The sequence below is a fragment of the Periophthalmus magnuspinnatus genome, chromosome 1 (assembly GCF_009829125.3).
Source record: "Periophthalmus magnuspinnatus isolate fPerMag1 chromosome 1, fPerMag1.2.pri, whole genome shotgun sequence".
Lineage (NCBI taxonomy): Eukaryota > Metazoa > Chordata > Actinopteri > Gobiiformes > Gobiidae > Periophthalmus > Periophthalmus magnuspinnatus.
In genome coordinates this window covers 11,921,887-11,949,791 of record NC_047126.1, presented here as the reverse complement: position 1 = coordinate 11,949,791, position 27,905 = coordinate 11,921,887, and the positions used below count along the sequence as shown (strand labels likewise).

Genomic DNA, 27,905 nt, shown 5'->3' with positions numbered 1-27,905 from the left:
GTCTGGAGGTGCCACTAGATGGCGATACAGGCTGAATTTTCACCGTCCATGATGCTAAAAGTTTTGTACTAAACTGTCTATAGACATTTAGGCAATAAAAGCAGTGATACTGACGTGGGTTCCATCGAAATCCTTCCTTTTACAGCGCACGGGGCTGACGGGCTCATAAACCTTTTTGTGGCTGAGGTAATGTCATGTCAGGGTGAAGCGGGTCATTTTGTTGTTGTGCTACAGAAAAAAAAAAACTGCTGCTGTAGGGGGCGGGGTCTGCGTTGCCATGGCTACAGATTAAAGGCGAAGATATTTCAGATTTCATTACCATTTTGTTGCAAGATGGCTCCATTTTTGTTTGTGTGTTTTTTTAAGTAGGCTAAACGTTTCAAATTGCAACATTATCTGCTTCGTAACTACGCTTGGATTACCGGGGAAAAAGTGCTTTGGTGCCAAGTGTGGCGGGCAGCGGGAGGGAGGGGCTGGGGCCGGCGGCAGATGCCTTTGCAGAGGACGGCTCGAGAGGATGTTGTGGCCGGGACAGCTACAGTTAAGTTCATTTTCTGTTGAAGTGCATGGGTCGGTTGTGCTTGCTCGGAGTTAGAGGATGTCTACACTGACGATTACTTTTTAGGATTTTTCATTTACATCATCACTTGCAACCATGGAAAGTGGAGTTTTTCTACCTTGTCTGGATCAGTTCATGATGAGCCCACTCGTCACTTGGGTACGTCCTGGTGAATGCAGGCATAATGTTGCAGACTTAAAGTTATCAACAACATTTTCTAACTACTGACTGTTTTCATTTTAGGTCAAGACGTTTATGCCTGAGGATCAAACTATGCTCTTTGACTTCTCTGTTTTGTTGGATGGAGTGTTTCTGAACGACATCATGAGTCAAATGTAAGTTATAATAAATCAGGCTACACATCGCAATAGAAACGTTCAAGATACATCAGAAATAAATTAAATAATATGTAGTAATTATACTTTAGGAAAAACGGTTTCTGATTTGCCAAATTAAGGGGGCATCATACAGGCTGTCAAGAGGCTACTTAAGGGATTATGATTTGGGGCCCCTTATGTTCTTAAGGAATTACCCTCCAACATGACAGACTCATGTTCCCCTGACAGTCTGCCATGTCACTAAGGCTGTTGTGCGCTCAAAGACATAGTCCCACAGAAGCACACTATGATGGCCTATATTCAGGATTTGTCAACATGGACATGTGCATAGCATGCCACGTTAAATGAGATATATTTAGGAGAGAATATGTGGTGTAAACCTATGGATAATGTTGTCTAGTCAAGTCTATAGTAGTGGATCCAATAGTTTCATCTATCTTATCTATCTTATACTCACAATGACAAAACAATGAGCAGAAAGGAAGAGGCGGGATAATCTGTTGGATTGTGAGACCCTCTGGGATTAGGGCCTGTATAGTGGAGCAGTAGTACAGATGGGGGGTTGGGAGGTGGTGTGGGTCAGACAAACAGATCCAAAATTATTACTGTGACTACTAATGTCACTACTAACTCTATGTTTTTCACGTCATGATGTATCACTGAAGCCCTAAAGACTAAATCACGCATGCACAGTAGGACATTTTTTACTGTTTACTATTGTGCACAGGGAAATCAAATATGGTTTCAGTTAAGAAACTCAGATGTAGATGTTTAGAATTTTGGGTTATGCAGGTTGACGTGAATTTTGAATTTGTTAATCTTGAAATGTATTTTCATTTCCCAGAAGTGCTTCAGCTAGACCTCAGGACCTGACAAATGTGAACAGGATTCATAATCTAAGTCTCCTTGTCCAGAATATCAAGACATATTACCAGGTGCACTCTTGTTACTAATACAGAAGACTTGCTGTGTTATAATTACATTAACTGTTTTTCATAAACATGATGAATGTTATGTCATACATTGTCTGTGTGCATCCGTCTGTTATTCTAATATATTATAGTATTGTAAATTGTGGATCATTGCAGAGTGTGGAGTGCCCTATGACTTCCAGTAACATCTGATAATCAGTAGTTGGTGGCACTTTCTTGGCATGGATAATCTAGTTCTCTTTAAGACGTGTGTCCTAAATATTAACCGTGTAAACATCTGTGTGATGTAGTGACATTAAATCTTCTGTCAGGGCAACACAATAAGACACATTATTTTTCCCACAATGTGAAAATTCCAGTGTTGCAGTGCACAGTTGTGAAAAATTATTTTCAATAGTTTTTAGGGATACGTGTTAAGTTGCTGCATTAGTTAAAGTTAGAGTTCTGTTTGCGTTGCAGTATATATGATTGTGAGCTGTACTGAATACTGTATGTTCAGTCATTCCATTCAGACGTACTGCATGTATATTTTATAACTGCAAAATAGACCTTGTTTTTTATTTGCTTGTTTTAGAGGGCCCATATTATTCTGATTTATGTTATACTGTACTGTTCCTCCTCATCCTCAAACATACCAGGAGATTTTATTCATTCACACATGTTTAACACACAAATCCTGTATATGTAGGCTGAGTTATCTCTCTAAGACTAAAAACACTGTGTTCCACCTTGTGATGTCATGTGGTAATGCAGGAAGTACTCCTCTGTTTTTAAGCTCCATACACCTTCACTAGAATCATTTGGATGACTTCAGCCCTGGAATTGCCAATTCTTATTTGAACTAAAGGTAAAAGGTAGATGTTAACTTGAAAACTGCCACTTCATGACATCATAAGGTGGAACAGAACATTTTGAGCTTTGGAGATGTAGACTAATAATAAGTTGTTACTCAAACATGTGCGAATGAAACAAAACACAACTCCAAGTATGTTTTTGAGAAGGTAACAACATTATAAAATAGCTAAAAGAGTCAATTTTGTGTGATATAGGACTCATGTATTATATTCTGCAGGACCATCTTAAACAGTTAATCATGACCCCCTTGCCAAATGTGTTACTGCTGTATAAGACTCCATATTGTGGTATGTTATTGTTTCCTAGAACATTGTTCTATCTATGTCTATGCCCACGACCAATGATTAACCTTTACCTTTACAGAACATGCTCTAGAAGAAATGAAAAAGCTTTTACTGTTGCTTTTGGGATGTGCAGTCCAGGTAAACTATATATATATATATATATATATATATATATATATATATATATATATATATATATATATATATATATATATATATATATATATATATATATATATATATATTCATTCTACATAAAAGACTACCTATTTATTCATTGATTATTGATTTTTCATTTTATTCAGTGTGAAAATAAAGAAGACTATATTGAAAGGATCCAAACTCTTGAGTTTGATACTAAAGCCGCAATAGCTGCACATATTCAAGAGGTATGTCTTTTATATATTATAGTGCTGTCAACGAGAAGTTCTGATGCATTTATAACTAAAATATATGTGCAATCGTCCTTGTTTCTCAGTTGACCCATAGCCAGGAGAATATTTTGGATTTGCACTGGTTGGAGGTCAGAGAGGGACAACAGGATGAACTGGAGGATACAGCCAGGAGGATGGCTTTACACATCCGCAGCCTTCTGGATCAAAGAGACACCTATTTGGAGGTACTGTACAGAAAGAATATGTCTGTTAACTACAATTATTATTCATACATTTGTTGACTATGCAATCTGTTGAGCAGGCCATCACAGAACTTATGCAGGATTGGGGCAGTGGCTGTAGCCCGCAGAGTGGCCCACAGTCCAGCATGGAACAACAGCAGAGAGGGGCTCAGCAGCACCTGTCAGTGGAGCTGGCCGACTGCAAAGCCAAGATCAGAAGACTTAGGCAGGAGCTGTATGTACATTGTACATGAGATACTTTTGTTTTAGGTTTCAGTAAAAAAATGCACATGACATTGGTTTTATAGAATGTCTATTATCTATATTATGAATACAGTATATTAATTTTATTTGAGTTTTTTCTTAGTTATGAGCATCTTGTGAATTACCAATAGACAGTGAATGAAAGGCAAGGATACCATTCGACAAGAGTTGGCCTGAGGGAGATTGGCCCACATTACTGTGTGCTTGGCAACTTCTATAGCAGAGCTTTACTACCACTGACCCATATTAGCACTGCATTTCTACAGATACTGCACTACCTCAAAACACTAATCCTATTTAAATCCTCTTCCTTCACAGTGTAAATATTGATGTTCCTCTGTATTTTATTCTAAGACCAAGTTTAAATTGCACTTATAGACCCTTGGGTATAACATATCTTTTCTAAATAAAGAATTCACCTTTTGTGTTGGTCACAGAGAAGAAAAAAGTGAACAGATGCTGGACTGCAGACATGAACTGGAGAACATGGCATCAGAGCTGAAGAGGATCCAACTGGAGGTGAAGACTCATAAGTCTAAAACAAACCACCTCACACATGTGGTCATTAGAGTGTACACTGTAGCTTTTCGAGCCACTGTAGCCAGACAAAGAAATCTGCAGATGTTGTCCAATGCTCTTAGAATAAAACAGTTTTGCTCTTTCTGCGTGTTTGTATTAGAACTCCCAGCTGCTTGTGGATGCCCGTACAGCTCGGACATATCGCGATGAACTGGACTCTATAAGAGAGAGAGCCATAAGAGCAGACAAGCTTGAAAGTGAAGTTGGGCGTTACAGAGATCAGCTGCACAAGATGGAATTTTACAAGGCTAAACTGGAGGTTAGGGCAGACCAGAAGCTCATTTCTTATGTCAAGAATGTTATAAGAACAAATAACATGTCTTTGTTTACAGGAACTCAAAGAGGACAACAGGGTGTTACAAGAGACCAAAGACGTCTTGGAGGAGCAGCTAGAGGGTTGGAGGTCACGTTCTGATAAAATCCATCAACTTGAGAAGCAGTGTCTGCTATTGAAAGCTCAGGTTCATGACTTAGAGCAGGTGAGGCATCTACACAGGACAGTGTCATTGCACTGTAGCTGTAAGAGCTTATTGAAAAGTCTTGCTACAGGAAAAAGAGGTTGACCAAAAGCGCATTGAGGATCTGCAGGAAGAGAACCTTGGTCTGTACATGGCCCAGAGGAGGAGTATGGAGGAGTCTCAACACCTGGGTTGGGAATTAGAGCAACTTTCTAAGACTACTGAAGACTGCCAGGGTAAGAGAGTTTGTATGTAGAATTTGAGGGGAGACATATTATGTAAGAATGCTAATGCATGCATTCCTTCTTTTGTCTGCTGGTACTTATTATTTACACTGAAAAAGAGGCTTTGTCTCAAAATGGGGTCACTTTGAGAGCTTTGCTAGTTTGTAGACATCAGATGCAGCACAGTTTGACTTATGATAGAAGTAGATTTTTCAAAATTAAATGATTCCACATTTAGTGGAGCTTCTACTTGTTGCAATGTTTCAAAGGCTTTCTAATATGTTTTTTAAGGTCCACTAAGTTTAAGTGAGGAGGTGAGTGAAAATACCCATAGCCGGATGCTAAAACTTGAAAAGGAGAACCAAAGTCTGTTGAGAACAATTGAAGAACTTACAGCTGTCCCAAGGAGCTCAGAAGTACCCAAAGGATTACAGTCACCAAACTCATATTCAGTAAATCAAATGAACAGTTCAGGACAAGAGATGTGGAATGGAGAGGTGAACTACTCTCAAGCCCACCCGGTCACACTGGAGCAGGTCCAAACTAAGATTTTCTTTACAGAAGGGACAGATTTCCTTACACAGGAGAAAGGATTGGTGGAAAAAGGAGTTGGTGGCATGCATTTGAAAGACCTAGAAGAGCATGAAAACTATCACAATCAGCAGCTTTGTTGTGTCGAGCCAGAGAGAGTTCACACTTCTGGCTCAAAGAACTCAAGTCCGAGCCACGCCAGCATCTTTACTGGTCTGCCAACTTACTCCTCCTACAACAACAAGCACACACAGCGACTAGAGGTCAAATGCAGGAACCTGGACATACTTAACCAGCATCTACAGACAGCATTAGACAACACTGGTAAGTCATGGTAAGAGCTTAAACATGTTTTTGTGAACATCTGATAATGGTTGTGTCATTTATTTAGATCGAAAAGTTCAGCGTCTAGAGGCAGAAGTTCAAGAGCTGGAGACAGAAAATCAAACTTTGCAAGCCACTTTGGAAGATATACGCATTTCTACACGAAGACTGGAGCAACTGGAAACAGAGAAGTCTACTCTCGAGCAGGAAAACACTGTTCTGGAGAGAGAGAGGAGACAGTTAGAAAAAGAAAACAGGCGACTTCACCAGCAGGTAAGGAATCTTTACTTGAAAAGGCAAACAAGCAATAAGACAGCTTGATAAAACCGATGTATGCTATATATCTACATTTCAGGCTGAAATCCAAGATGCAAATTTAGACCGCAGTAATGTCTGTATAACCAGTCTGGAAAAGGAGACGCGCCTTCTCACAAAGGAGCTAGAGAATTTAAAGGAGACTGCTGAAAGAGTGAAATCCACCGAGAGAGACAACAGAGAACTGAGCAAGCAAAGTGCAATCGACCAGAGGACACTGGCCACTCTCAGAGAGGTGAGACAAAGAGTGTGTCAACATGTTGTGCCTATTTAATAAACACCCTAAAGTGCATACAATAAATGATAGTCATGTATTTATTATAGGAACTGGTCAGCGAGAAGCTCAAAAATCAGCAAAATCACAATGATTTGGAAAGGTTGAGATGTGAGCTGGAGATGAATGATGCACAAGAGGAGCAAGATACGCTTGACACAGAGTAAGTATTTTAGAGATAACATACAGTAGAACATTTCACATAAGGTTTTTTTGTTTTTTTCTTGCAGTAGGTTTAAGATGTTGGGGTCTGAGCTTGAGTTATCTCTCAAGAAGTCTCTTCAGATTAAAGAAGAAAAGATAGAAGCACTAGAAGCTCGGTTACAGGAATCTTCAACACTTAATCTGCAACTACGCCAGGATCTTAAAACTGTATGTTCGCAATAACTTAGTTAAAACAGGACACACATTATTAAATCTGTAATAAGATGTGATTTCGCATTGTCCAGGTAAAGCTAAGCTATGAGGCACTGCAGCAGAGGCTGGATGAAGAGTCTACACTAAGCTCTTCACCCCCAAGAGAAACAGGCAAGGCAATGAGTGAATGGCTACGAGAAAGTCAAGAGGCAACTAAGGAGCTGCTAAAACTTAAAGACAGACTCATAAAAGTGGAGCGGAATGTAAGTGGGAATCATTTTCTATTTAGTTTGATTGTTCAGTGATTAACTCTTCCCTTATAATTTAGAATGCAAGGCTAGAGACAGAGCGCCAGGGTATGCAGGCCCACGTGAAGCAGCTAGACAGTCAGTCAAATGCTCAGCAAGCACAAATCCTCGCTCTACAAAGACAAGCTACAGTTTTACAAGAGAACAACACTGCTCTCCAAACACACAATGCTAATCTGCAGGTAATTATACTTTAGTTTATAACAAATGTACACTTAGTAAGGTTATAAATGAACAACCTGACAACTTCCAGGTGGAGAAGTCTACTCTGAACTCCCAGTGTGCTTCTCTGCTGGCACAGAATGCCCAAATGCAGCAGCAGCAAACAAGGACAGAGAATGAGCGTGACACTTCCGCACGTGACCGAGAGGAGTTGCGGTCAGTCCACGAGCAACTGTTACGAGATCATGAGAGACTTGCAGCTCTGCACGAAAAACAGGCAGCGGAGTATGAGGCTCTAATGGGCAAACATGGATGTCTGAAAAAGGCACACCGCACACTAGAATTAGAGAACCGCACACTGCAGGACAGGTGAGGCCAAAACTTATGAACATTGAATTTTCACACAACCTTATATTATGTAAAACTGTATCAATTATGGCATTACTATTTAGGTACAACACATTAGTACTGCAGCGGACTAAACTTGAAGAACTTGAAAAATCCCTTAAGGAAGAACAGGTGAAGATCGCAATGGAAAAAGAACAACACAGGACAACAGCTGCCGAGTGCTGCAGGCTCCGAGATGAGAAGGACTGGTAACAAATACAAACAGCTACAAATTGCAAATTATGTCAGAAACTTTTGACATATTTCTATCAAATATTTTCTCAAAGGCTTAACCAAACCTACCGTCAGCTTCTCAATGATTATGAGTTACTGACCACTGATCACAAAGAAGTTAAAGGTCAGCTGAATGAGGCCAAACTTGAGCACACCTGGCTACAGGCTGACTTCTCTAAACTTAAAAAGGAGTTTCAGGAACTGGACATTACCTCCACTAAACTGAGCAATCAGTGTGAGGTACAAGCTGGCAGTAGATACAGTACATACAATGTTTAGCTGGTGCCTGACACGAATAAAGTCTTTAATAATTGTGTTACAGTTGCTGGGCCAGCTGAAAGGCAACTTGGAGGAAGAGAACCGGCACCTGCTCAACCAGATTGAAATCCTTATGATTCAAAACAGAACCTTGTTGGAACAGACCATGGAAAGCAAAGATCTGTTTCATGTTGAGGAAAGACAGTACATGTAAGTCATTAAAACACTAATAAATTAATGAATTAACCTTTGGATTTATATTGCAACTTTTAAGACATCCAAAGTGCTTTACGGTGTTTTATTCATTCACTCCACATTTGATGGTGGTAAGTTACTATAGTAGCCACAGTTGGCCTGGGGCTTACTGACGAAAGCAAGGTTGCCAATCTGCACCACCAGCCCCTCTGACCAACACTCACTTACATACTACTTTCATAACTGACAATGTGGGTGAAGTGTCTTACCTAAGGACACAATGAATATTTTTTGCCACTGGCACCCCACTGTGGTATTTGATATTCTCTGTGGTCTCCCATTCAAGTACTAACCAGCACAGCCTTGCTTGGTTTCTGAGTTCTGACAAGATCAGGCTTTGACAAGCCAGTTTAGCCATTTTATGAGATTTTATTTTTGCTTTTCAATATTTAATTTGCTTGTTCTCAACTCAGTGATAAGCTAAATGATCTGAGAAGGCAGAAGGAAAAGCTTGAAGAAAAGATAATGGACCAGTACAAATTTTATGAACCATCACCTGCTCGAAGGTAAGTTTTAATTGACATTAATTAATAGTCATTAGCCGTTCTACAGTCTAAACAACTTTGTAGTCTTACTTATTGTGGGGGTTAGCTGCATATTCTGAGTGATATTACTATAATATAATATAATTGTGGATATATAACAAGTAACAGTAGTCCTCTGTTTCACTTGGTTGGGTTTGTTTTTGTTACAGGCGTGGAAATTGGATCACACTTAAACTGAGGAAGCTAATCAAATCTAGTAGCCGTGATAGTGGATCCGAACAACCACCTTCGCCAACTCATCCTGGGACAGACCCTCACCTCCTGTGTCATGATAACAGCTCCTTCATCGGCCTTGATGGGGCGTCTTCCTCACCGTCAGGTCACATGACACTGCCTCGTTACAGCAGCAGTGAGTACAAGCTTCCAGGTTTTAATAGACTTGGTACAGCTTCCTCCAAACAAGAAAGAAAGCACTAGCTTAGTGCAAAAGATACTACCTTCTTTAAAGCAAAAAACATTGTTTTGAACATAAAATACTCAAATCAAACAGGCTAGTAAAATGACTGTCTGAAGGGCACATAACATCAGCACTGCTCAAATAACTTCCTTCAACAACATTTACAGAAAATAAAAATCTTGAATAAATCAAATCAATTTCATTAGACCAGTGGTCGGTTTGTTAGTGTGCATACACACTCATATATTTAGAATTCATACAAAATATTGCTTCATGTATGTAACTTTCCTTAAACATTTTTCCTTTTGTCTATTGTCTTTTGTTTATGTATGTTCCTTCCTGCTAATTGTCCTCCTTTCTCCCCTCACCTGTGTCCACATCACATGTTTGTACTTGGAAATAGCCTCTCTCAAAATATTTCCTCGTATGAAGAAGAAACTTAAGGACAAAGACAAAACCAAGTCCATCTTTCGTCGGTCCATGTGTAAGAAACCAGTTAGCTTCATATTCACTTATTTCCTACTTACTATTTAATTCTTAGGACTTACCATTTTAATTGTGTTGAATGTGCAGTGAGTATGACCAGGTAATTGTTTCATATATTCATACCTCAGTATTTATTGTCAGGATTCAAAGCTAAACTGTCATAGTCAGTAATTCATTTCATAAAACTAAAATTCAAGTGTTGAGCATCGATTTTAGGTCAGCATTACATTTAAGGTCAACAATAGAAGTCAGAATTTTACCGCATTGTGGAAGGACACTTTTACAAGCAGTGTTTTGTTTTTGTTATGTGTTTTGTTTTTTTGTTTTTTTTGTTTTTTTAATGAAAATATCTTTATGTTTTCACCCCATTATCATTCCTTGATCCTCTATCCTGTAGCCTTGAGTAGTTTAGTGCATCCCCCGTCCCCGCTCAGAGATGAGAGGTGGGCAGGCAGCACGCAGATGCTCGATAGGTCAGATACAGAAATAAACACGGAGGACACAATGACTTCATCTTTTACAACCTCCATCCTATCCATCTTCAACCCTCATCCTACAAAATCAGAAACCCTTCATCCGCCCACTCATCACTCTGAGACTGCCCTTGATGTGTGTGACCAATGGGTAACAGGTAGATGACATGTTTTTTATGCTTGATTGTTTTGTTATTTTGACATCATTAAAATATGCCTCCTAGAAGTATTAAATGTGTGAGTATTTTCATGAAATTTACTAATCATATGTTCATCTTATTTTGCTTTACAGATAAGGATTCAAATGACAGTGCTGTGCCATCTGGAGTGGAAGATAACGACGAGCTTCAAAACCACGGTAAATCTCTGGAGATTCTCATTTAGCGGATTCCCACATTATACGGATGTATTACCAGTCCAGGAATTAGACTAAATCCATCAAATTGCAATCATGACCTTGTTTTATATTAATCTCTGTGCTGACCACACAGACTAAACTAAAGCTGAAAAGCTTACTTTTACTGCCCACTGGTGGCTACATGATGTATTACCAACTACAGACACGACTATGAGCCTATGTTTACCCTATTTTTTATGTCCTGTATGCACTCCAGACACAGTGACACAGATAGACAGGGGCAGAGCTGAACATGAGAAGTATTTGATGGGATAGAGGGCTAACTTGCAGCACATTGTAGGTCTTCATGTTATGCTGTTGTTCTGTTGTAGATTAATGTCATTTACCTAAATGTGTTTTTTTTTCCAGATGCAAATGGCACTCAAAGCCGAGCCCAAAGTGAAAGCAGTGGAGAGTTCAGTGTGAGCCTTGATAATCAGCCCTGGTCCAGTGGCAGCAGCCCAGTCCAACAGCCCCAGCTACATCACAATTCTACTTCCATTCAGGCTCCCACTGATGCTTCTACTCCACAACATGGTCACATGCGGAAGTCTTCTAATGTTACGCCCAAAGACAAGAAAAAGGATCCTGGATCAGCTCAGGACTTCTGGCTCACGAGAGGCACAAGGAGCCTCAGAAGAGGTTCAAAGAACAAGTTTACACACTGTCTGTCAGATGCAACAGACAGCGAGAAAACAAACCAGGAGGAAAGCGAAACTGATTCAAAATCAGATTTAGGGAACACTGTAGCAACTAGAGTTGTTGCTTGTTCTCCAATCACAGTGTTGTATGTTCAAGGCAAATCATCTTCAATGTCTGGGTGCCTAAACTGTTTCTCTGTGCCTGCTGGTAAAGAGGGGAGACTTAAAGGGACCAAGTTTGCTAAAAGCCTTCCTCATGCTGGAGGTGTTATTTCCCAAGCAGAGAGTTCATCCAGACGCTCAAGTGTCGGTAGTGACTGCAGGGTAAAGCTTGATCCCTTACCTGTCCAAGTCTCTGAGAGTATAACAAGGCAAGATGAATCATGTTCAGCAAACCATATAGAAGCAGACATGCACAATGAGCCAGTTCCTCCAATTAAACCTCCAAGAGACCCAGCTGCTGTTCCTACTGACCGCCCAAAGTCCCCTGTGCAGGAGTCAGCTTTTGGCTCAGCATTCACTTTTAACTCAGTTTTCTCCAACACAATATTTAGTGACTCTGTGATCACTACTAGTATGGTCAGACCTGAAAGCAAACAAACTTTCATGCAGCTAACTCAGTCTCTTTTGGAAAATGGTCCAGGACAAATGTACCTCTGTAATACCCCACAAACACTGCTCAGTGTGGAGTCTGTGGAGGATCGATCTGTAGAGAGTATCCCAAAGTCACTGAATTAGCTTTAGGTTAAGTAGACTTTTATTTATTTGCAGTCAAATGCTGAAATGTAAAACATGTCAAAAGAGTCTCTCTGTGTAATAACAACCATCATCATCACCGTATTGCAACTCTGGTCTCAGGTTATGTATGTTTTCTACAATTTATCCTATAATACTTGAGTGTCCTGGCCCTTTTTGTGAACTGCCCTTGTGACAATCCTAGTGATGTAAATTTGCCGATTTTGTTATTGTAGTAATGTTTACTTATGTATTGTTCTTTTAAGAATTTTTTGTAACAGCATGGCACCAATTTGTTCATATGTTTCATTGTTAATGCCCATTGTTTAATGACCAATATACAAATTGTATAAAATACCTCAATTTCTTTTCAATAAAGTTTCCTCTGGTGTTTACTAGGCTAGTGGCTCCAAAGCATTTCCTTTATTTTACGAGTGGACACGTTAATGATGGCCCTGACACGTCTGCCTAAACATCTGTACGTTATACTTTATTATGAAGTTAGCCACGTAGGCTTGAGTTGTACTCTTCTATGGTTTATGGTTGTGGTATAGGCCTACGGTTGTATAGGCCTACTGTGGCGACTGACGTCTGTTCCTTCTATTTAATATAAACAATTGCATAAAATACTTACACTTACACCTGTGTAAGTGGCAAATAGTAGTTATTTATGTCATTGTTGCCTATAAAGCCTGGCGTGTCCATTTTAATTTTACATGCAGAAGGTCCTTGCAACAATCACACCAACAGAATGCATCTTCACCTGTGACCAGTGTACAAAAAAATGACTTATGCTTCCAGCTGCAAAAGACGCTACAAAACTCACGCAGGAGAAACATCATATGAGCGCGACCAGGTCAGACCAGGTCTGAGAAACCATAAAAGTGTGATCAGCGTGGAAGCAGTATGGAAGTTTGCTTTCCCCTTCACCGCAGTAGCCAAGCCATTATTATTATTATTATTATTATTATTATTATTATTATTATTATTATTATTATTATTACAAATATATAAACAATGGCAAGAGGCTTAAGCATTACATTACATTGCCTTCATATGGCATGTGCAAAAATATTAAACAAATGTAAAAAAAAAATAAAAAAATAAATACAGTAATACATTTTAAATTCCACGTGAATGCTGAATACCCGGATGACCGTCCGCGAGAATGACGTCTGGCCTAACGCGGAAGTGCGTAGATTATTTGGATGAGTGTTGTTCTCGGACCCCTTTCGGTGAAGCTGAACGGTGCTCTTCGTCAGTTTAACCAGGGTTTTAACAGGATGCTGAACGCCCCAGCAGCTGATCGAAACAAGGAGCCCATCCTGTCAGTCCTCCGGGAGAGCCTTGACCCGGCCAAACCTCTCCAGGCTCTCGAGATCTCCTCCGGTACCGGGCAGCACGTCACGCATTTCGCTCAAAGTTTGCGTAATGTGGTCTGGCAGCCCTCAGAGTATGACCATCAATCTTTGGCCAGGTAAATATTTAATATAAGCTAGACCTGGGATCAAAAATGGACATACTACTGTTAAACTGGCATGCATGTTTGAAAAGCATTTCAATTTCCATTTTAAATAGACAAATCTATACAAATTACAAGACCTTAAATTAACTATAAGTGAGAAATCCCATAATTAAAACCATAAAAACACTATAGTCTAATGGTAGTGGTACCTAGGAACCCAGTCTAGAACATCGCTTACAATGTTTTGCCTTTTGACAAACCTTCTTTTGTTCCCCTCCTCAGTATAGAAGCGTACAGAGCCCACTATAGACTGGCTAATGTGAAACCTGCCGTTCACCTGGACGCTTCTTTGTCTCATGAGCATTGGGGAGGCATTGAGCCAGAGAGCCTCGACCTGGTCCTCAACATCAACATGATACACATCTCCCCTATGGCTTGTACAGAGGTAAGGCAGTTGTTTTGGGACACATTTGACAAGGAAACAGTAAGATAGTTGAAGTTGAGTTTTATCTTCTTTTTTTTTATAGTTGACGCTGATCTAACATTTATAATCTATGGCCCCATCCCAATTATGTTCATTAATTAGCTTTCTCAATTCCTTGATCCTCCTGTAAATCCCACCCATTAAAGAAAGAAGGAAGCAGGTTATTTCCAATTGTCTCTCCTGTCAGTTGAGATGATTGACAGTTGAGAAACATGGAAGCAAACAAACAAAATCGGGCCCCTCCTACAACACATGTACTATGGCGGTGTTGGTCAAATAGTAATTCTTTGTTTAAGATGTTCTGTAGGGTTTGGGAATGGGACCTTGTCCAAAATAAAAGCTAATGCTCAATCATTAGGGCTGCAACAATTAACTAATCGTGACTACTCACTATACAAAAATAATCATTATGTGGGCTACACACACTCGAAAACATGAAAAGGCTTTTTTAAATAACAGCAGCATTATTAAATCAAAATGTTAATAAAGAATGAACGCTTTTTGATCTTCATCAGTGATGCACTTTATTCTTAAATATTCTCTTTCTAGAAGCTTTCAGTCACCATATTTTAGTTTTAAAGTCTCAATAATGCAATAGAAATAGTCGTTTGACTTATAGGAAGAAAAAAAAAAGAATAGTCTAACTAATAGCGTTAGTTGCAGCACTACTGGTCATAAAAAAAAACAAAATTGAGAGACTTAAATGTGGATATACAATTTTAAAGCTGAAAATGTCCTAAAAATATCGTAAAAACTCCCCTAAAAATGTCTTTAAAATAGTAAATATCAGCCAAATTATATACTGCATGTCTATCTCTATTCCTATTTTTATTATTATGGTGAGCCAATGATTAATACATACACACAAAATAATAGTGTCAATAACATGCATGTATTTGTGTAAAGCCAGCTTGAAGGTATGCACTTATGTAAAAAAGTGGTTATTCTTTATAATGTTTTTATTATCTTCTGTACCCCACTGAAGCAGCCTTAAGACACTACTCTTTTATTTCAGGGTTTATTCAAAGGAGCTGGAGCATTGCTAAAGCCACAGGGTCTTCTACTTACATATGGTGTAAGTGCATTTTTTCTTCATGTCATATATGAGTGATATCATATGGTAATTGTTTATAATCATTTTCAGCCTTATGCAGTAAATGGTAGGATCACACCGCAAAGCAATGTTGACTTCGACCAGAATCTACGGCAAAGGTGTAGTATCTAAAGTTATTTATTTTGAGTGTGCAGCCTCATGTAGCAACTAAGCTTTTGTTTTATCCCATAGAAATTCCGAGTGGGGTCTGAGAGATGTTGTCCTACTCCGATCTATAGCAGAAAGTAATAGTTTATTCCTGGAGAAAATGGTTAGTTTCTTTCACATTTTCATTATGATAATTGGGGAAGTGGTACTGTAACTAACATGTTTTTTTTTTACTATTTAGGTTGATATGCCTGCAAACAACAAGTGTCTTCTGTTCAGAAAGGAGAGTGTAGTATGAAGTATGCCATCTATTAGACACAGGCTAGTGAATCTATGCCTTAATTTTAACCCTTTTTTTTTTTTTCTTTAAAAGCCATTTCATTCCAATACTTTAAATAAATCATGTTTTCATTAAGCAAATGTTTGGGTTGATACATATTTTTATTAGAAAAAGTGCATTAGTAAAATAATGCAATGGTTGTTTGTAGAATAAGCATTAGTAAAAAAGAAAATGCAATCACAATATTCAATATTCTTATACCATAGACAATCATTCGGAAAATGTAATCTTAACAGCCCTTTTTGCCCACTACTTCTCGCAGCCTCTTGAGTCTGCGCTCAGTTATTGATTTAACATAGCTGTCTGACTGGATGATTGCCATGCCATCCTGCACAACACCCATGACCAACAAAGGGTTTTCCTCCATTGTAATGTTGGGACAGGGACAGCTCCAGTCTATCTTTGCAATAGTCACTTCAAGATGTTTTGTATTAAAGAAAGTTAAACCCATTTTTTCATCTCTCAGAACTTCTTCCAAACTAAATCGTGCCAACCCAGAGTCTAGATCCTCAACCAACTCTGTGAGGCGTCCCACTATGGCAAAGTCACTTCGACACAAACTGGGCACCATCTTACCTTTCACCCGACAAGTCTTGCAAGGTCTCTTTTTCCGTTGAGGACAGTTTGCTTCACACTCTTTCTTAGTTTGAAAGTTGTTGGCATTTCCATGACATCCACCATAGACAAAGGCCTGACACTCCTTCATGATCATATTCCAGGCCCAGCGTGCCTCCCAGGATTTACAGGGACCTTGGACCGCAGGCAGGGAGCATATGCCCATCCCTTCTCGCTGGCAAGAGGCCTTGCATTCTTCATAGGTCTCAAACCTATTGCGGCTGTCTTCACAACCACCATTGTTAAAAGCTTGGCAGTTTCCTAATGTGCTGTCATAGTACCAGTCCACATGGCGCTCTCCACTGCACACCCGCTGATCCACTTCAGCCAAACAGTCTGCTGGAGAGAAGGGACGTCCCATGGGCATTTCAGGGTCTTCAGAGAAATCATCTTCTGCTCTGCGTATTACAGAGAGTGGATAGTCTGCATGAAGCACTCCTGCAGAATTCCTTGCAATACAGGTGTAAATCCCTGTATCCCACACCTGAGCATTGTAAACGACAAGCTGTCCAATGTTAGTGATGACCACATTCCCATACATTTGGTCCGGCCTCATGACCAGCCGCTCTCTCCGTTCATTCTGCTTCTCCCAAGTCACATCAGGCCTGGGGACACCTACAATATCACAGTGGAAGCTAACTGTGCCTCCAACATAAATGGACTGATGGTGGGGATTGGAGAAGAGTGTGGGGGGCATGGGGTCCTCTTGAGATGAGGTCGGGGTAGGATGAGCTGTAGTATCTTGTGGCAGTGGACTGGTGTGAGGTCCAGCGAGATAGAAACGACAGGCAACCACAGTCAATGTGACTCCCCGAATGCAGGCCTCTGCGTCCATGTAGCAGCGGTTGAAATAAGTGAGGCCATCAGAGGCACAAGTAAAGTTGGGATCTTTTTCGCAGCGGTCCCGACACTTGCAGATGGGTTGGCCTTCCCAGATATCACAGGTTGCGCCCTGCTGGCTGCAGATGAAGCCATCACAGGTTGTAGTTGAGTTGCTTTCACTTGTATTTCCTGCGCTCTGTCCGCCAGGCTGAGCTGGGGTTCCATCAGAGAACCGTGCGGCCACACAGCTGTTTAGACCACACACGTTGGTGCAGCATTTTTCAAAGTCGGCACAGTCCTGCAAATAATGCAAAATGCATTTACTTTAGATACAAATCAAAGCTAAAATGTATTTAAAATGAAAAAATATCCCACCTCGTCCACGTTGCATTCCCTCTCGCAGGTGCTTTGCGCATCAACCCACAGATGGGAGTTCAGCTTGTTTGGACAAAGTCCTTCGTGGGCAACTTTGTGTTCTGTCATATCTGCACGGCCTAAACCCGGGGATTTTAAAATCAAAATAATAAGAAAACATGTCCGCGTCCATCCCAATTTTTTCTTCGAGTTTGGCGTGCTTACATGTTCAAAGGCCTCTTGATGTTTTTCTGTTTTCGGTTGTTTCTTAGTTTTTTTTCATTGTTGCTTTCTTGCAAAACACGTTGTCTTATGAAATCCATAACTCACTTCTAGGAAAAAATAAAATAAAATAAAAATAAATTACAGATTTGAAATATAGAGCCGAACTTGTGCGTAATGGTCAGATGAGCAGAGTAAAATATTCACCCAGACGAGGTCTCGCGTTGATCGTTCGGAAATAGTTTAATTTAATTCATCACAAAACGCACATGATTTTAATAATTGTTTTGTCTTGTCCAATACGGGTTCCTTATGTATGTAGCTCCGGCCTGTCGCATGGGAGCGAATCTCCACAATGAGAGCGAGGGACGCAACTCCAGCCTTTCAGAGTGTGAATGAAAGCAGAAAGGGCAGCCCTCTGACCGCCCCCCTGATCGTCCAGAGTCTGAAACTTTTATGAAGCGGCACCGTGCTCTCAGCAACTGGACAAACATAGTAAAAACATCAAAAGAAACCGTGAGCCAACTGCGCGCATCTCAAGTCCCGCATTCCGGTGAGACACAATATGTAAAACTCAGACTATACACAGATATCGTTTAAAGGAGCTTTAAGGTGCTTTTCTCATCTCACCGTTTTGGGACTTTCTTTCTCAATGACACAGAATTTCTACTTTTCTTCAAGAATGCCAAGCTGCCTGGTTTGTAAGAACGTAAAAAAGGGTAAAAGTCAAACATGGGGCGTGCCGCAGCATGTCTTACAAAACATGTTGTTTACGCCCTTCTTGTCTAGACACCGCTCTCTTTACCACCGTCCCTCATTCACACGTAGCTCAGAGATGCCACGGTCAGGTGGGAACACATAAAGTACCACATTTTCAATAGTGTGCAACTCTTCATTGTCCTGACGCTGCTCTGAGGCGATGAGAATCAGACCCTCATCTTTTCATTGGAGGTGACCCCACAACCTTTAAGTGACTTTTGACCGTGTGGCATTCATGTGCTGCTGCAGCGTCCCGGGTTTCCAAAAGTGGCCAATACCGAGAAACTAATCAATTCATCCCCCACTGGCGCAAACTGCAAACCAGTATCGGACCGGACAAAGAGGACAAAGCTCTTCTACAATTCCCACGGTGACTTTGATAGAAGTTCTAATAAGATATAACAATCTGAACAACGAAGACAAGTTTTTCTCTTTATTTCGAGCCTTTCGTAAGACAATTTTAACTTGATATTAAAACAGTTGCCCTCTCCTGTTAATTTTGTCAGCTTTACATATAGTATTATATGCACAGACAGATCCCTCCATCTGCAACCATCAATTAAATAACTATCAGAAGCCAGCAGAGCCAATTAACCAGGGGTGCAATTTGTTTTAACAACTATTTCCGTTTTTGAATAATGTGGAAAACGAGCAGCATTAAAAACAAATATGGAATGTTTTGAGAAGGCAGCAACACGTGATGGTGCAGTAGCAATTGACTTTCTTAACCTTACTTTAATCCCATGTATAACCACAGGTCACATACCAGTATAAAGTATACATTCATAAATACAAAATTTACATATCTTTAAAAAACAATTGTAAAACTAGACATCACCCCTCTACCCAGTTTACCAAAAATTAAAATCATGCAATGTTTTTGACGGCATGACACCTCAGTGTCCAAAATCTATTGGAAAGCACCTGTTTAACAGATGGTATTGTCACAAAAAGATCTTAGTAAATGTTGCACTAATTAATGAGGTATACAAAGTCTGGAGATATTAGGTTTTCAGCAGGATACTTTAGACTGGAATGCATCACATGACACCTATACTGATCCTTTTCAAGTGTGGAAAAAGAAAGAAAATGAACCATTTCAATTGTGTTATGGTTTGAAGACTCTGAATTCCTGACAAAAAGTAAACATTTCCCATAACACTCGAGATACACAAAATACATTCCACCAACACATACATATATACAATAAAAAGTCACCCCAAATGCTAGGTAGTCCTTTCATGTAGTGTTATCATACAGATTAATCCAACCGAGATTAACGACTTGATCCCAAGGCGCTTCTGTAGCCTACTCGTAAAAAGTATCCACAAGGTGGCACTCGCGAGCTGAAAACTGTCCAATTCAGTTCAGTTCAAGTCTGAACCCATCATATAGGCAGCTAGTAAGGTGCCTGACTTCAGCCCCGTGGCCTTTTAAGAGCGACAACAATAATGCTGTTAATACAGGACAAATGAAGACAACTATGTATGTGTGTTGGCCTATGAAATCTTGCAGTTTCCCTTGGATGATGAAGAAGAGTTCTTTGGTGGGCTCTGTGGAGGCCTGAAAGACTTTGACCGTTTTAAACTGTTGCCTTTGCTTGAATTGCCCCCTGATGCAGCACTGTTGGCCACAGAGTAAGAGCGTCCATGCATCATGACTGCATTCATGCCATTGGCCATTGAGAAAGACTTCAGGTGGGATTTGATCGCTACAGGGAGAGGCAGCTTGTCTATGAGGTGCACTGGTGTACATGACACAATAGAGCGACAGCATAGATCTTGAAGGCTGAAAACTGCAAAACATGAAGATAACAAAGGCACAAAAACTTTCAGTGTGTTTGTCTAATAAAGCAGTCAAATTGTCAGGCAATATCTAACAAGAATGCACAGTGAACTATATTTTGAAGCTTCTATAAATAAGCATGTAAATAAATAAAATTGTTTGGTAATTGTAAAAATGAATCAAAAGGAAATGGCACTTTTCAGTCCCACAACTTTTTACAATTTAAAAGATTAAATATTTTGTTATGAATTATGGATACTTTTCAGTCTAGTTCAGGTATGGAGTTACACCAATACACTGCTTGGCCAAAAAAAAAGTCACACACTCTAATATTTCATCGGACCACCTTTAGCTTTGATTTCGGCATGCATTCGCTGTGTCATTGTTTCGATAAGCTTCTGCAATGTCACAAGATTTATTTCCATCCAGTGTTGCATTAATTTTTCACCAAGATCTTAAACTGATGATGGTAGAGTCTGATGCTGCACAAAGCCTTCTCCAGCACATCCCAAAGATTCTCAATGGGGTTAAGGTCTGGACTCTGGTGGCCAATCCATGTGTGAAAATGATGTCTCTTGCTCCCTGAACCACTCTTTCACAATTTGTCCCAGATGAATCTTGGCACTGTCATCTTGGAATATGTCTGTGCCATTAGGGAAGAAAAAATCCATTGATGGAATAACCTGGTCATTCGGTATGTTCAGGTGTCAGCTGACCTCATTCTTTGAGCACAGACTGTTGCTGAACCTAAACTTGACCAACTGCAGCAATCCCAAATAATGTGTTTAGGTAAATCCAAGTAGTGACTTTTTTTTGGCCAGGCAGTGTATATTTCCCTTATGTAAAAATGCAGAAATCGACTTGTACTGTCAAACTGGAGCTTTGTAAATCCAGTAAAAGGTTCAGGCATTCTTCTACCCTTGATAATGTGTACATCCCAGTGCACAACCAAAGTCCACAATCTCTGAAATTCAATAAATTTTGTTAATTTTGTTTTTGTTAGTTTCTATTTAGTTCTCCACTGCTACCACTGTCAGTATGGGGTTTGGAGGATTCTGCGATAACAATTGCAGGAACTCTATAGGCAATGTACATCAAGAGAACATCCTCTCATCAGCCACCCAATTTTTATCTAACTCATTTTAGTTGTGATAATTGGCCAGTTGCCATGCAACTGCAAACAAGAGGCCTTTGACAACTGCAACATCAGCAATTGGAATAATGTGCTCACCTCTGTTCGGTCTCCAGAATTTCTCCATCCCATGCCTCATAAGCACTATCCGTGAAAGTTCTGTGAAGGACTCGATGACGTTGAAATTACACAGAGGACTAACCTCAAAAAAGGTCATACTGTTCTTTTCGGCATAGGCGCGTGCCTGCTCTGTGGGAACCTGGCGTTTGAAAGCCAGATGAAGGCGGTTTCCCACAAGAATCCTCGGTACACCAGGGGCATGCTGATGGACAGAACAGAAATTCCCAACCTTATGCTAATGATTAAACATGAACATGATTCAAATAGTTTAAAAATAGTGGACACTTTCTTACTTCGTCAATTTCACGGATCCACCGATCAATGCCATCAAAAGACCATCCGTTGGTGATGTCATACACAAGCAGTATTCCCTATGTCGAAGAAGTAATTGTGCAATAAATTAACAGGTTTCTAGGCTGTTTTACAATCATTCATGTTTAGAGTGTGGTCATGATCACTGATCAGATATTTTCATGAGAATTATTCAAAACAAAAAACACAAATGTTGAACTTCAACATTTACATTGGTGACATGGTCCTCAATCCCATTTTCCAACCACATCCCAATTCCACTGCTCATATGCTACATTCATAGTCAGATATAATGATGATAATGTAATTTGACTTCTAAAAATTATACAGTTTATGTGATCACATGAATGCAGCAATAAAATGTTGTGAAGTTATTTAACTCTGCAACTGAATATATTGAGCCAAACACAGGATGAATACACCATAAGAACTAATTCAACTCACTTGTGCCCCACGAGAGTAAGATCTAAAAATGGTGCAGAATCGTCCTTGTCCCGATGTGTCCCTGTAAAGTAGATTGCTTGGTTATTTTTGATTAGCTGTAATTGGCAAACAACATTAAGTTTAGGTAAATACTCACCACAGCTCTAATTTTACTCGTCTTCCATCTAGCAGGATGGTGGTAGTTTTGTAATCTATACCTATACATGACATAACAGTTGAGCATTTTTTTATTGTAGACATTATGGGGAAATCTGGTGTTTAAAATTTGCATACCGCTGCTGTATGCGTAGGGTGATTCAACTGATCCATCTTGTAAACTGTCCAGGATTTCACCTTTTCCAACATCGCTGTCTCCCACTAGCAGAAACTTCAAGAGATAATCGTAGCTTTTGACAGGACTACTTTGAGTCCCCATCATCCCACGCATTGGATCCAATTTCCTGAGCTGAGAGCTCAATATTGATACGAAATTTTGTACAAATATCTCTCAAGAAATGGTTAAACTGGGAGAGGCTGGCTAAACACTAGCTGTTTAAAAGAATACAACTAATAAACCTATTGTGCACCAATATCTGCGGTAAAATCTTCGTTATTTATAATTAAATAACTTGCACTGATTAGTTATATATAGAGACAACGAAGTCCATCGTATTTTCATCACATAAATAATCAAAACCTCCAATAGCTACTAGCATGCTAGCTAGCTAACGGCAGACTGTAGATACACATCACGATTTGTAACGATGCCACTATGATAAGATATAACAAGCAGCACTATATGAGAATACAAAATATATCAGGTGAAACCCCCCCCCGAAGTCTTGATCAAAATAAATTCATATGAAAACCATTAGTTGGGCGCATCCAAAACCACTCGTCTCGCGAAGTGTGGTAGTACTTCCTGGTTCTGGCATCATGAACGACGTAACTTCCGGAAGTATGTTTTTTGTTTTTTTGTTTTTTTTTTTACTGATAATGATTAAAATTATATAATTAAATTATATATTTTTAAAACCATATGTGATAAACTTCATTACATAGTAAAAAAAATGCTTTCTATACATCCAGTCACTATCTACTTTTACGGGATTTACGGGACTTCTCGGATTGGCTGTATTTGATTAGTATTTGCAACAGCTGTAACAATCACGCTTCGTTAAAAGATTGGGCACTTCATTGCTCATTCTATTGAACACACGTTTACAGGCCTGCAGGTTCTGAAAATGTGGCTCTGTCTAGCTAGAATTCTAATGATAATTTGCTGTTTTGTCTGTAGTGACGGGCAATTTATCAAGAATCCAGAATTAGAATGGGACATTATGTCTAAAATGACGAGGAAAGTATCATCTGGGCCTGTGCGAAATGATTTCAGAAGTGGGAGACCTTCTCAATCTTCTAATTCTGAATTTATAATGCCTCCAGACTTTGTTGTAGTGTCCTCAGCTATAGATCAGAAAGCCCTTTTCAGGCCTGAAAGAGGTGCAAGGCCACTGCCAAATTCAGTCAAGAGTTTATTGTTCCCTAGTGCTCCCGAGCCTCCCATAGACTCCACTCAACCTAAGGTGGTTGAACTGTTGTGCCACCTTGACAGGATTTATGTGAGGGTTAAAAGAGATGCCTTTAAGACTTTGGACGCATACAAGTCATTAAAACTGGGCACTTGTCCTGTCAACCAAGGTACCAAAAGCCATTATTATTTTCTGTACTTGCTGACGTCAGACTGTGGTTTCACGAAAGAGGTTTGTGTTTTTGTCATACTATTTTTGTCATGAGTAAAGTCTGTTCTGAGTATGCTTGTTTTCCAGAGCAATGTAGATGATCTGACTGTAAAAAATGTCATTCGCTACCTGCCAACTACAGCGGTTTTAAGAGAGATGCCTTTTGATGTAACTGTTCAGTGCAAATATCAAAGGTAAGTGACCATGGGCTTTGTAAAAAAACAATTATCTATACCAGATTTAACACTTCACTATTGCAGGTTGCATCACTCCTACAAGGTTGGCATACACCCCAATCTATTGGGGGGAACATTGTTTAAATCTCTTAGAAGTAATCTTCCTGTTCAACTCATACTTCAAGATGGCAAGTATTGTTGGCTTATGGATGTATCGTACCAGTTTTTCCCTGTTTTGACTATGAAGCTAAAACAACAAAATGATTTGATGTGTATTTACATAATGCAACCCAAATGAGTATTGTTTCTAATTTTAATTGTATTTTTTTTTGGGAAGCATTTGGTAATGCGATGACCAGACCCTACGTTTTGGGAGATCCAATGATCTTTGAGGCTAGACTACCCAGTGATACAATAACCTCTGCAGATGAAAGGATGTATATCAGCAAGTGCTTCATAACACCATCTCAATTTCCTAACTCAAGTCCTAAGTACACCATCATTGATAATTATGGGTAAGTGTTTGCAATTCAGTGGTTATTCACTTCAAGGACTTTCATGTGCATTTTTAATTACAGTTGCATGGTAGATGGTAAGGAGTCTGCAGCGTCAAGGTTCCTTGACGGGTCGTCAAGGATGACACAAAAGTTCACAATAAATGCTTTAATTTTAACAGAAATGGCATCTAGTCCAAACCCAAAGGTAAATGTAGGCCTATAAATACCTGGTGAGATATTTATTTCATAAATCTTTCTTTTGTAGAAACTCTACATGCACTGTGAAGTCTCTGTGGGAAAACAACCTGCAACTCAAGGTCACAAAGCTTGCAATTATGACACAAGCACCAAAAGGTGAGTTTGCTCTGTTTTAGTTACACACACACACACACACACACACACACACACACACAAAAACTTGAAGTAAATGTGACCATGTTTGCTAGGTGGATGGAGTTGCACGGAAATCACTTTGTGTGCTCTTGCTGTGACTCATCCTGCTTTCCAGGGAAGCAGAGGGGTATAGTCTTATGTTTTGTTCTTTTATATACATCAAAGAAGTTGACATCTTTTACCAAACAGACTTCTATATTCCACCAGCCTCCAAGAATATAGTCACCAGCCAACCCTGGGAAGTGGACTTGGACGATGATTTGAAGATGAAAACATTTGATGCCAACTTTGGTTTTGATGATGAGGAAATGACTACAGATGAACAGAATCAGTGGGATAACAATTAAATGTTTTGTAATAAATTAAAAGGTGTGTGATTATCCATCAAACACAGAAGTGGTTGAGTTTTTGGAATGCCTTTAATATCTTTTTTTTTTTTTTTTTTTTTTTCCACACAGTAGCTATACACGAGGTATACAGGCAATGGCATGAGTGCTCTTGTTTATACCTTCATACAAATTAAAGCCCCACCACATGCATTTTAACCAAAAAGAAAAATGGAACAGAAAGCTTTAATTTTCAGTCTAAAAAAGCTTTTGCACTTACTGTGTGTGTACATGCATCTCCATAAACCTAAATTGTGTGGAGACTCCTGCCTGTCTACACTATAATGTTCATTTGGCTATTACGGAGTATGGCATAAAACATATCTCCTTGAATGTTACAAAGTATGGTTGTAACTTTCTATTTCCATGGAATTGTGCAGATGACTTGCTTTTTTTTTGCAGTGTTTAACTATTTTGAACTGACAATGTAGAAATTATTCCTGTTCCTCTAGGGGGTAGATGTATACGAAAAGGTCTGACTGTTAAACATTCTGTCAAACATCCACATTTGAATGGCTTACTAATTTATTTATTTTGACCAAGGTAGTCTTTTATCAAAATTGGGGCATTTTTTAGCAATTCCATGACATGCATCATAGCATTTTTGTAGATGCACCTGTGCACCACCAGAGGATTGAAGAGATTCACACGGTTTGACTTTACTAAATAAACTGGGAGTTGGATTGTTGTTTTAGCTCGAGGATTTCCTATTAGGACATGGTGCAGTTGTTTTGCTTTTAGGCTGCACATCATAAGGTTCAAAAGGTCTTGTAATCTATTTGCTAAAAAGGCAGGTCTCCACTCATAAGGCACCTTGGTCAACAGCAGATGCATCAGGGCAGTTTTGAAATGCAAATCTTTGAGGTCACTGCTTCCTGTTAGCAGTGTCTGTTTCTTGTGTAGAAAAAGGATGATTTCTAGAGTTTGCATGTGGCAAGAATTTTGGGGCAGAACTTTAGCAATCTGACGCAAAAAAGTATCTTCATATTTGGACAAGGATAGAGACCAAGAAGTGTCCAAGTTTTTCAAAGAAGTTGTGATGAAAAAATATGAATGACTGTCAAATCTAATAACTGGACTCATGGTGAAACTTATTTTTTCACCACTTCTAAATTGAACTTTAACTGCTCCGGGAATGTTACTACTATTAATGCAGACCTCAAACTCATACTTGAATGCTATAAGTGACCACGCTTGTCTCAGTGTGCTATGAAACCACTTGTTCACTTTTCCTTTTGACAGATAGTTTGACCCTTTTTTGCAAAACTGTTCATCAAAGTCAGTCACTTTTCTTATCTTTATCTTGTCACTCCCGTTGTGAAGAAGGCACACGATATCTGCTGCATCTGAAACCTGACATGGGCAGCAATGTTGAATTTGCGCATTTTTCATTAGCTCTATCTGCCCACAAATGTACATATCTGGCAACGCATCATCTACTTTGTTACTGAACAAACATTTAAAAATATATGACTCAGGGGGATTGAGAGGAACAACAACATTATGCAAATCTTCCAAATCTGCTGTCCCAATTGCTATGCCGCCAACTTGGCTACAAACGTTCTTCATAGATTTGAGTAGATCACTCACAAATCCATCCAAAAACTCCTCTTCTCTGTGCCTTTTAATAGAGCCAGGTTGTATACACTGAAAATAAAAGTTCTCCAGTGTTGTACTGTCTAATACTGCCATATATTCAGCTGCATTTGCCGGAAAGCTTGTTTTTGTTACATTTGAGGTCACTTGGGAATGTCTTTGTCTGTATTTCCTGGCAAAATAGATGGATGAAAAGATTGAGAGTGTTTTCCACAAAATCCAAATGTAATCCTTGTCCACATCAGATGTTTGAGATGTAGTTTCTTTGTCAGTTGATTTTACACTTGGTAATACTTTTAAGTGGTTATCTTGGTTAGGCCATGATTGAGCATCTACTTGACCATCCAGGCGTTTCTGCATTTTGTCATTCTTCAAATTTATCTCCAACATTTCTGCTGTATTGGTCTCTTCTTGCAGCACTTGGTAACTCAGTGCTATTTCCTGGTTGATTTTCTCTTTTTCCATTAACAGTAATTGCTCACGGTCTTGCATTCCAGCTGTTAAGGCATCATCTAAATCATTAAGATTGTAGTCACTGTTTGGGTACATTAGGAGGCCCAGAGCAATGACAAATACTTGTAGAAATGTATCTTGCATCTTTGTTGTGATCTGTAAAATGATTGGATGTTAGCAATAATAATAATCTTAAAATTGAAATAAACACATTTTATCTGTGCGCATGATATTGCTGTAGGTGTATACAACACTTCCTGGTTCTAAAAATTCCAAAAGTGCCACAACTTTAACTCTGCAACAAGATGCATTAATTTATATGAAAATCAGTAGAGAATTTGACTTACCTTAAGATACTATTTGGTAAAAATTGAATCTTTTTTGCTAACGTGAGCCAGTGAAGGACACGTTGTAGGTGCAATGGAGGATGTATAACCTTACTG

At 39.3% G+C, this 27,905-nt stretch overlaps 6 protein-coding genes across 7 annotated transcripts; 3 read left to right on the top strand and 3 right to left on the bottom strand.

The window, feature by feature from the left end:
- The first annotated feature begins 655 nt into the window (after window positions 1-655).
- On the top strand, window positions 656-12,191 carry ccdc88aa (coiled-coil domain containing 88Aa). Its single transcript, XM_033979381.2, has 29 exons — window positions 656-718; window positions 803-894; window positions 1,742-1,832; window positions 2,902-2,971; window positions 3,048-3,106; window positions 3,274-3,357; window positions 3,447-3,587; window positions 3,665-3,819; window positions 4,286-4,367; window positions 4,528-4,686; window positions 4,760-4,906; window positions 4,977-5,121; window positions 5,401-5,964; window positions 6,032-6,237; window positions 6,320-6,514; window positions 6,604-6,716; window positions 6,784-6,925; window positions 7,003-7,173; window positions 7,239-7,400; window positions 7,472-7,749; window positions 7,833-7,976; window positions 8,055-8,241; window positions 8,324-8,469; window positions 8,928-9,020; window positions 9,209-9,408; window positions 9,860-9,940; window positions 10,340-10,573; window positions 10,708-10,773; window positions 11,182-12,191. The coding sequence occupies exons 1-29, from the start codon at window positions 656-658 to the stop codon at window positions 12,189-12,191; spliced, it is 5,280 nt and encodes a 1,759-aa protein (XP_033835272.1).
- A 1,180-nt stretch (window positions 12,192-13,371) lies between these two features.
- On the top strand, window positions 13,372-15,748 carry mettl26 (methyltransferase like 26). The gene is made up of 6 exons (XM_033969574.2): window positions 13,372-13,665; window positions 13,936-14,098; window positions 15,153-15,212; window positions 15,282-15,349; window positions 15,423-15,501; window positions 15,580-15,748. The coding sequence occupies exons 1-6, from the start codon at window positions 13,397-13,399 to the stop codon at window positions 15,634-15,636; spliced, it is 696 nt and encodes a 231-aa protein (XP_033825465.1). The 5' UTR covers window positions 13,372-13,396; the 3' UTR covers window positions 15,637-15,748.
- A 15-nt stretch (window positions 15,749-15,763) lies between these two features.
- On the bottom strand, window positions 15,764-19,075 carry wfikkn1 (WAP, follistatin/kazal, immunoglobulin, kunitz and netrin domain containing 1). Of its 2 annotated transcripts, XM_055222545.1 has the most exons (5): window positions 18,322-18,444; window positions 17,899-18,173; window positions 17,695-17,801; window positions 17,491-17,609; window positions 15,764-17,413 (listed from the first exon to the last, which is right to left on the bottom strand). In XM_055222545.1, exons 4-5 carry the CDS (start codon window positions 17,596-17,598, stop codon window positions 15,908-15,910), a joined length of 1,614 nt encoding a protein of 537 aa, XP_055078520.1. In that variant the 5' UTR covers window positions 17,599-17,609; window positions 17,695-17,801; window positions 17,899-18,173; window positions 18,322-18,444; the 3' UTR covers window positions 15,764-15,907. The 2 variants fall into 2 exon arrangements, with proteins under 2 accessions (XP_055078520.1, XP_033825541.1); XM_033969650.2 differs by having other exon boundaries at window positions 17,491-17,801; window positions 18,322-19,075.
- Window positions 19,076-19,165: 90 nt separating this feature from the next.
- Window positions 19,166-23,166, bottom strand: LOC117373492 (ras-related protein Rab-40C-like). Its single transcript, XM_033969540.2, has 6 exons — window positions 22,517-23,166; window positions 22,380-22,440; window positions 22,244-22,304; window positions 21,781-21,858; window positions 21,467-21,689; window positions 19,166-20,245 (listed from the first exon to the last, which is right to left on the bottom strand). Exons 1-6 carry the CDS (start codon window positions 22,668-22,670, stop codon window positions 19,950-19,952), a joined length of 873 nt encoding a protein of 290 aa, XP_033825431.1. The 5' UTR covers window positions 22,671-23,166; the 3' UTR covers window positions 19,166-19,949.
- A 263-nt stretch (window positions 23,167-23,429) lies between these two features.
- Window positions 23,430-25,410, top strand: zp3c (zona pellucida glycoprotein 3c). The gene is made up of 7 exons (XM_055223381.1): window positions 23,430-23,982; window positions 24,049-24,155; window positions 24,222-24,325; window positions 24,475-24,652; window positions 24,716-24,839; window positions 24,900-24,988; window positions 25,081-25,410. Exons 1-7 carry the CDS (start codon window positions 23,467-23,469, stop codon window positions 25,247-25,249), a joined length of 1,287 nt encoding a protein of 428 aa, XP_055079356.1. The 5' UTR covers window positions 23,430-23,466; the 3' UTR covers window positions 25,250-25,410.
- A 65-nt stretch (window positions 25,411-25,475) lies between these two features.
- Window positions 25,476-27,877, bottom strand: LOC117373411 (inositol 1,4,5-trisphosphate receptor-interacting protein). The gene is made up of 2 exons (XM_033969429.2): window positions 27,810-27,877; window positions 25,476-27,618 (listed from the first exon to the last, which is right to left on the bottom strand). Exon 2 carries the CDS (start codon window positions 27,604-27,606, stop codon window positions 25,939-25,941), a length of 1,668 nt encoding a protein of 555 aa, XP_033825320.1. The 5' UTR covers window positions 27,607-27,618; window positions 27,810-27,877; the 3' UTR covers window positions 25,476-25,938.
- Between the last annotated feature and the right edge of the window lie 28 nt (window positions 27,878-27,905).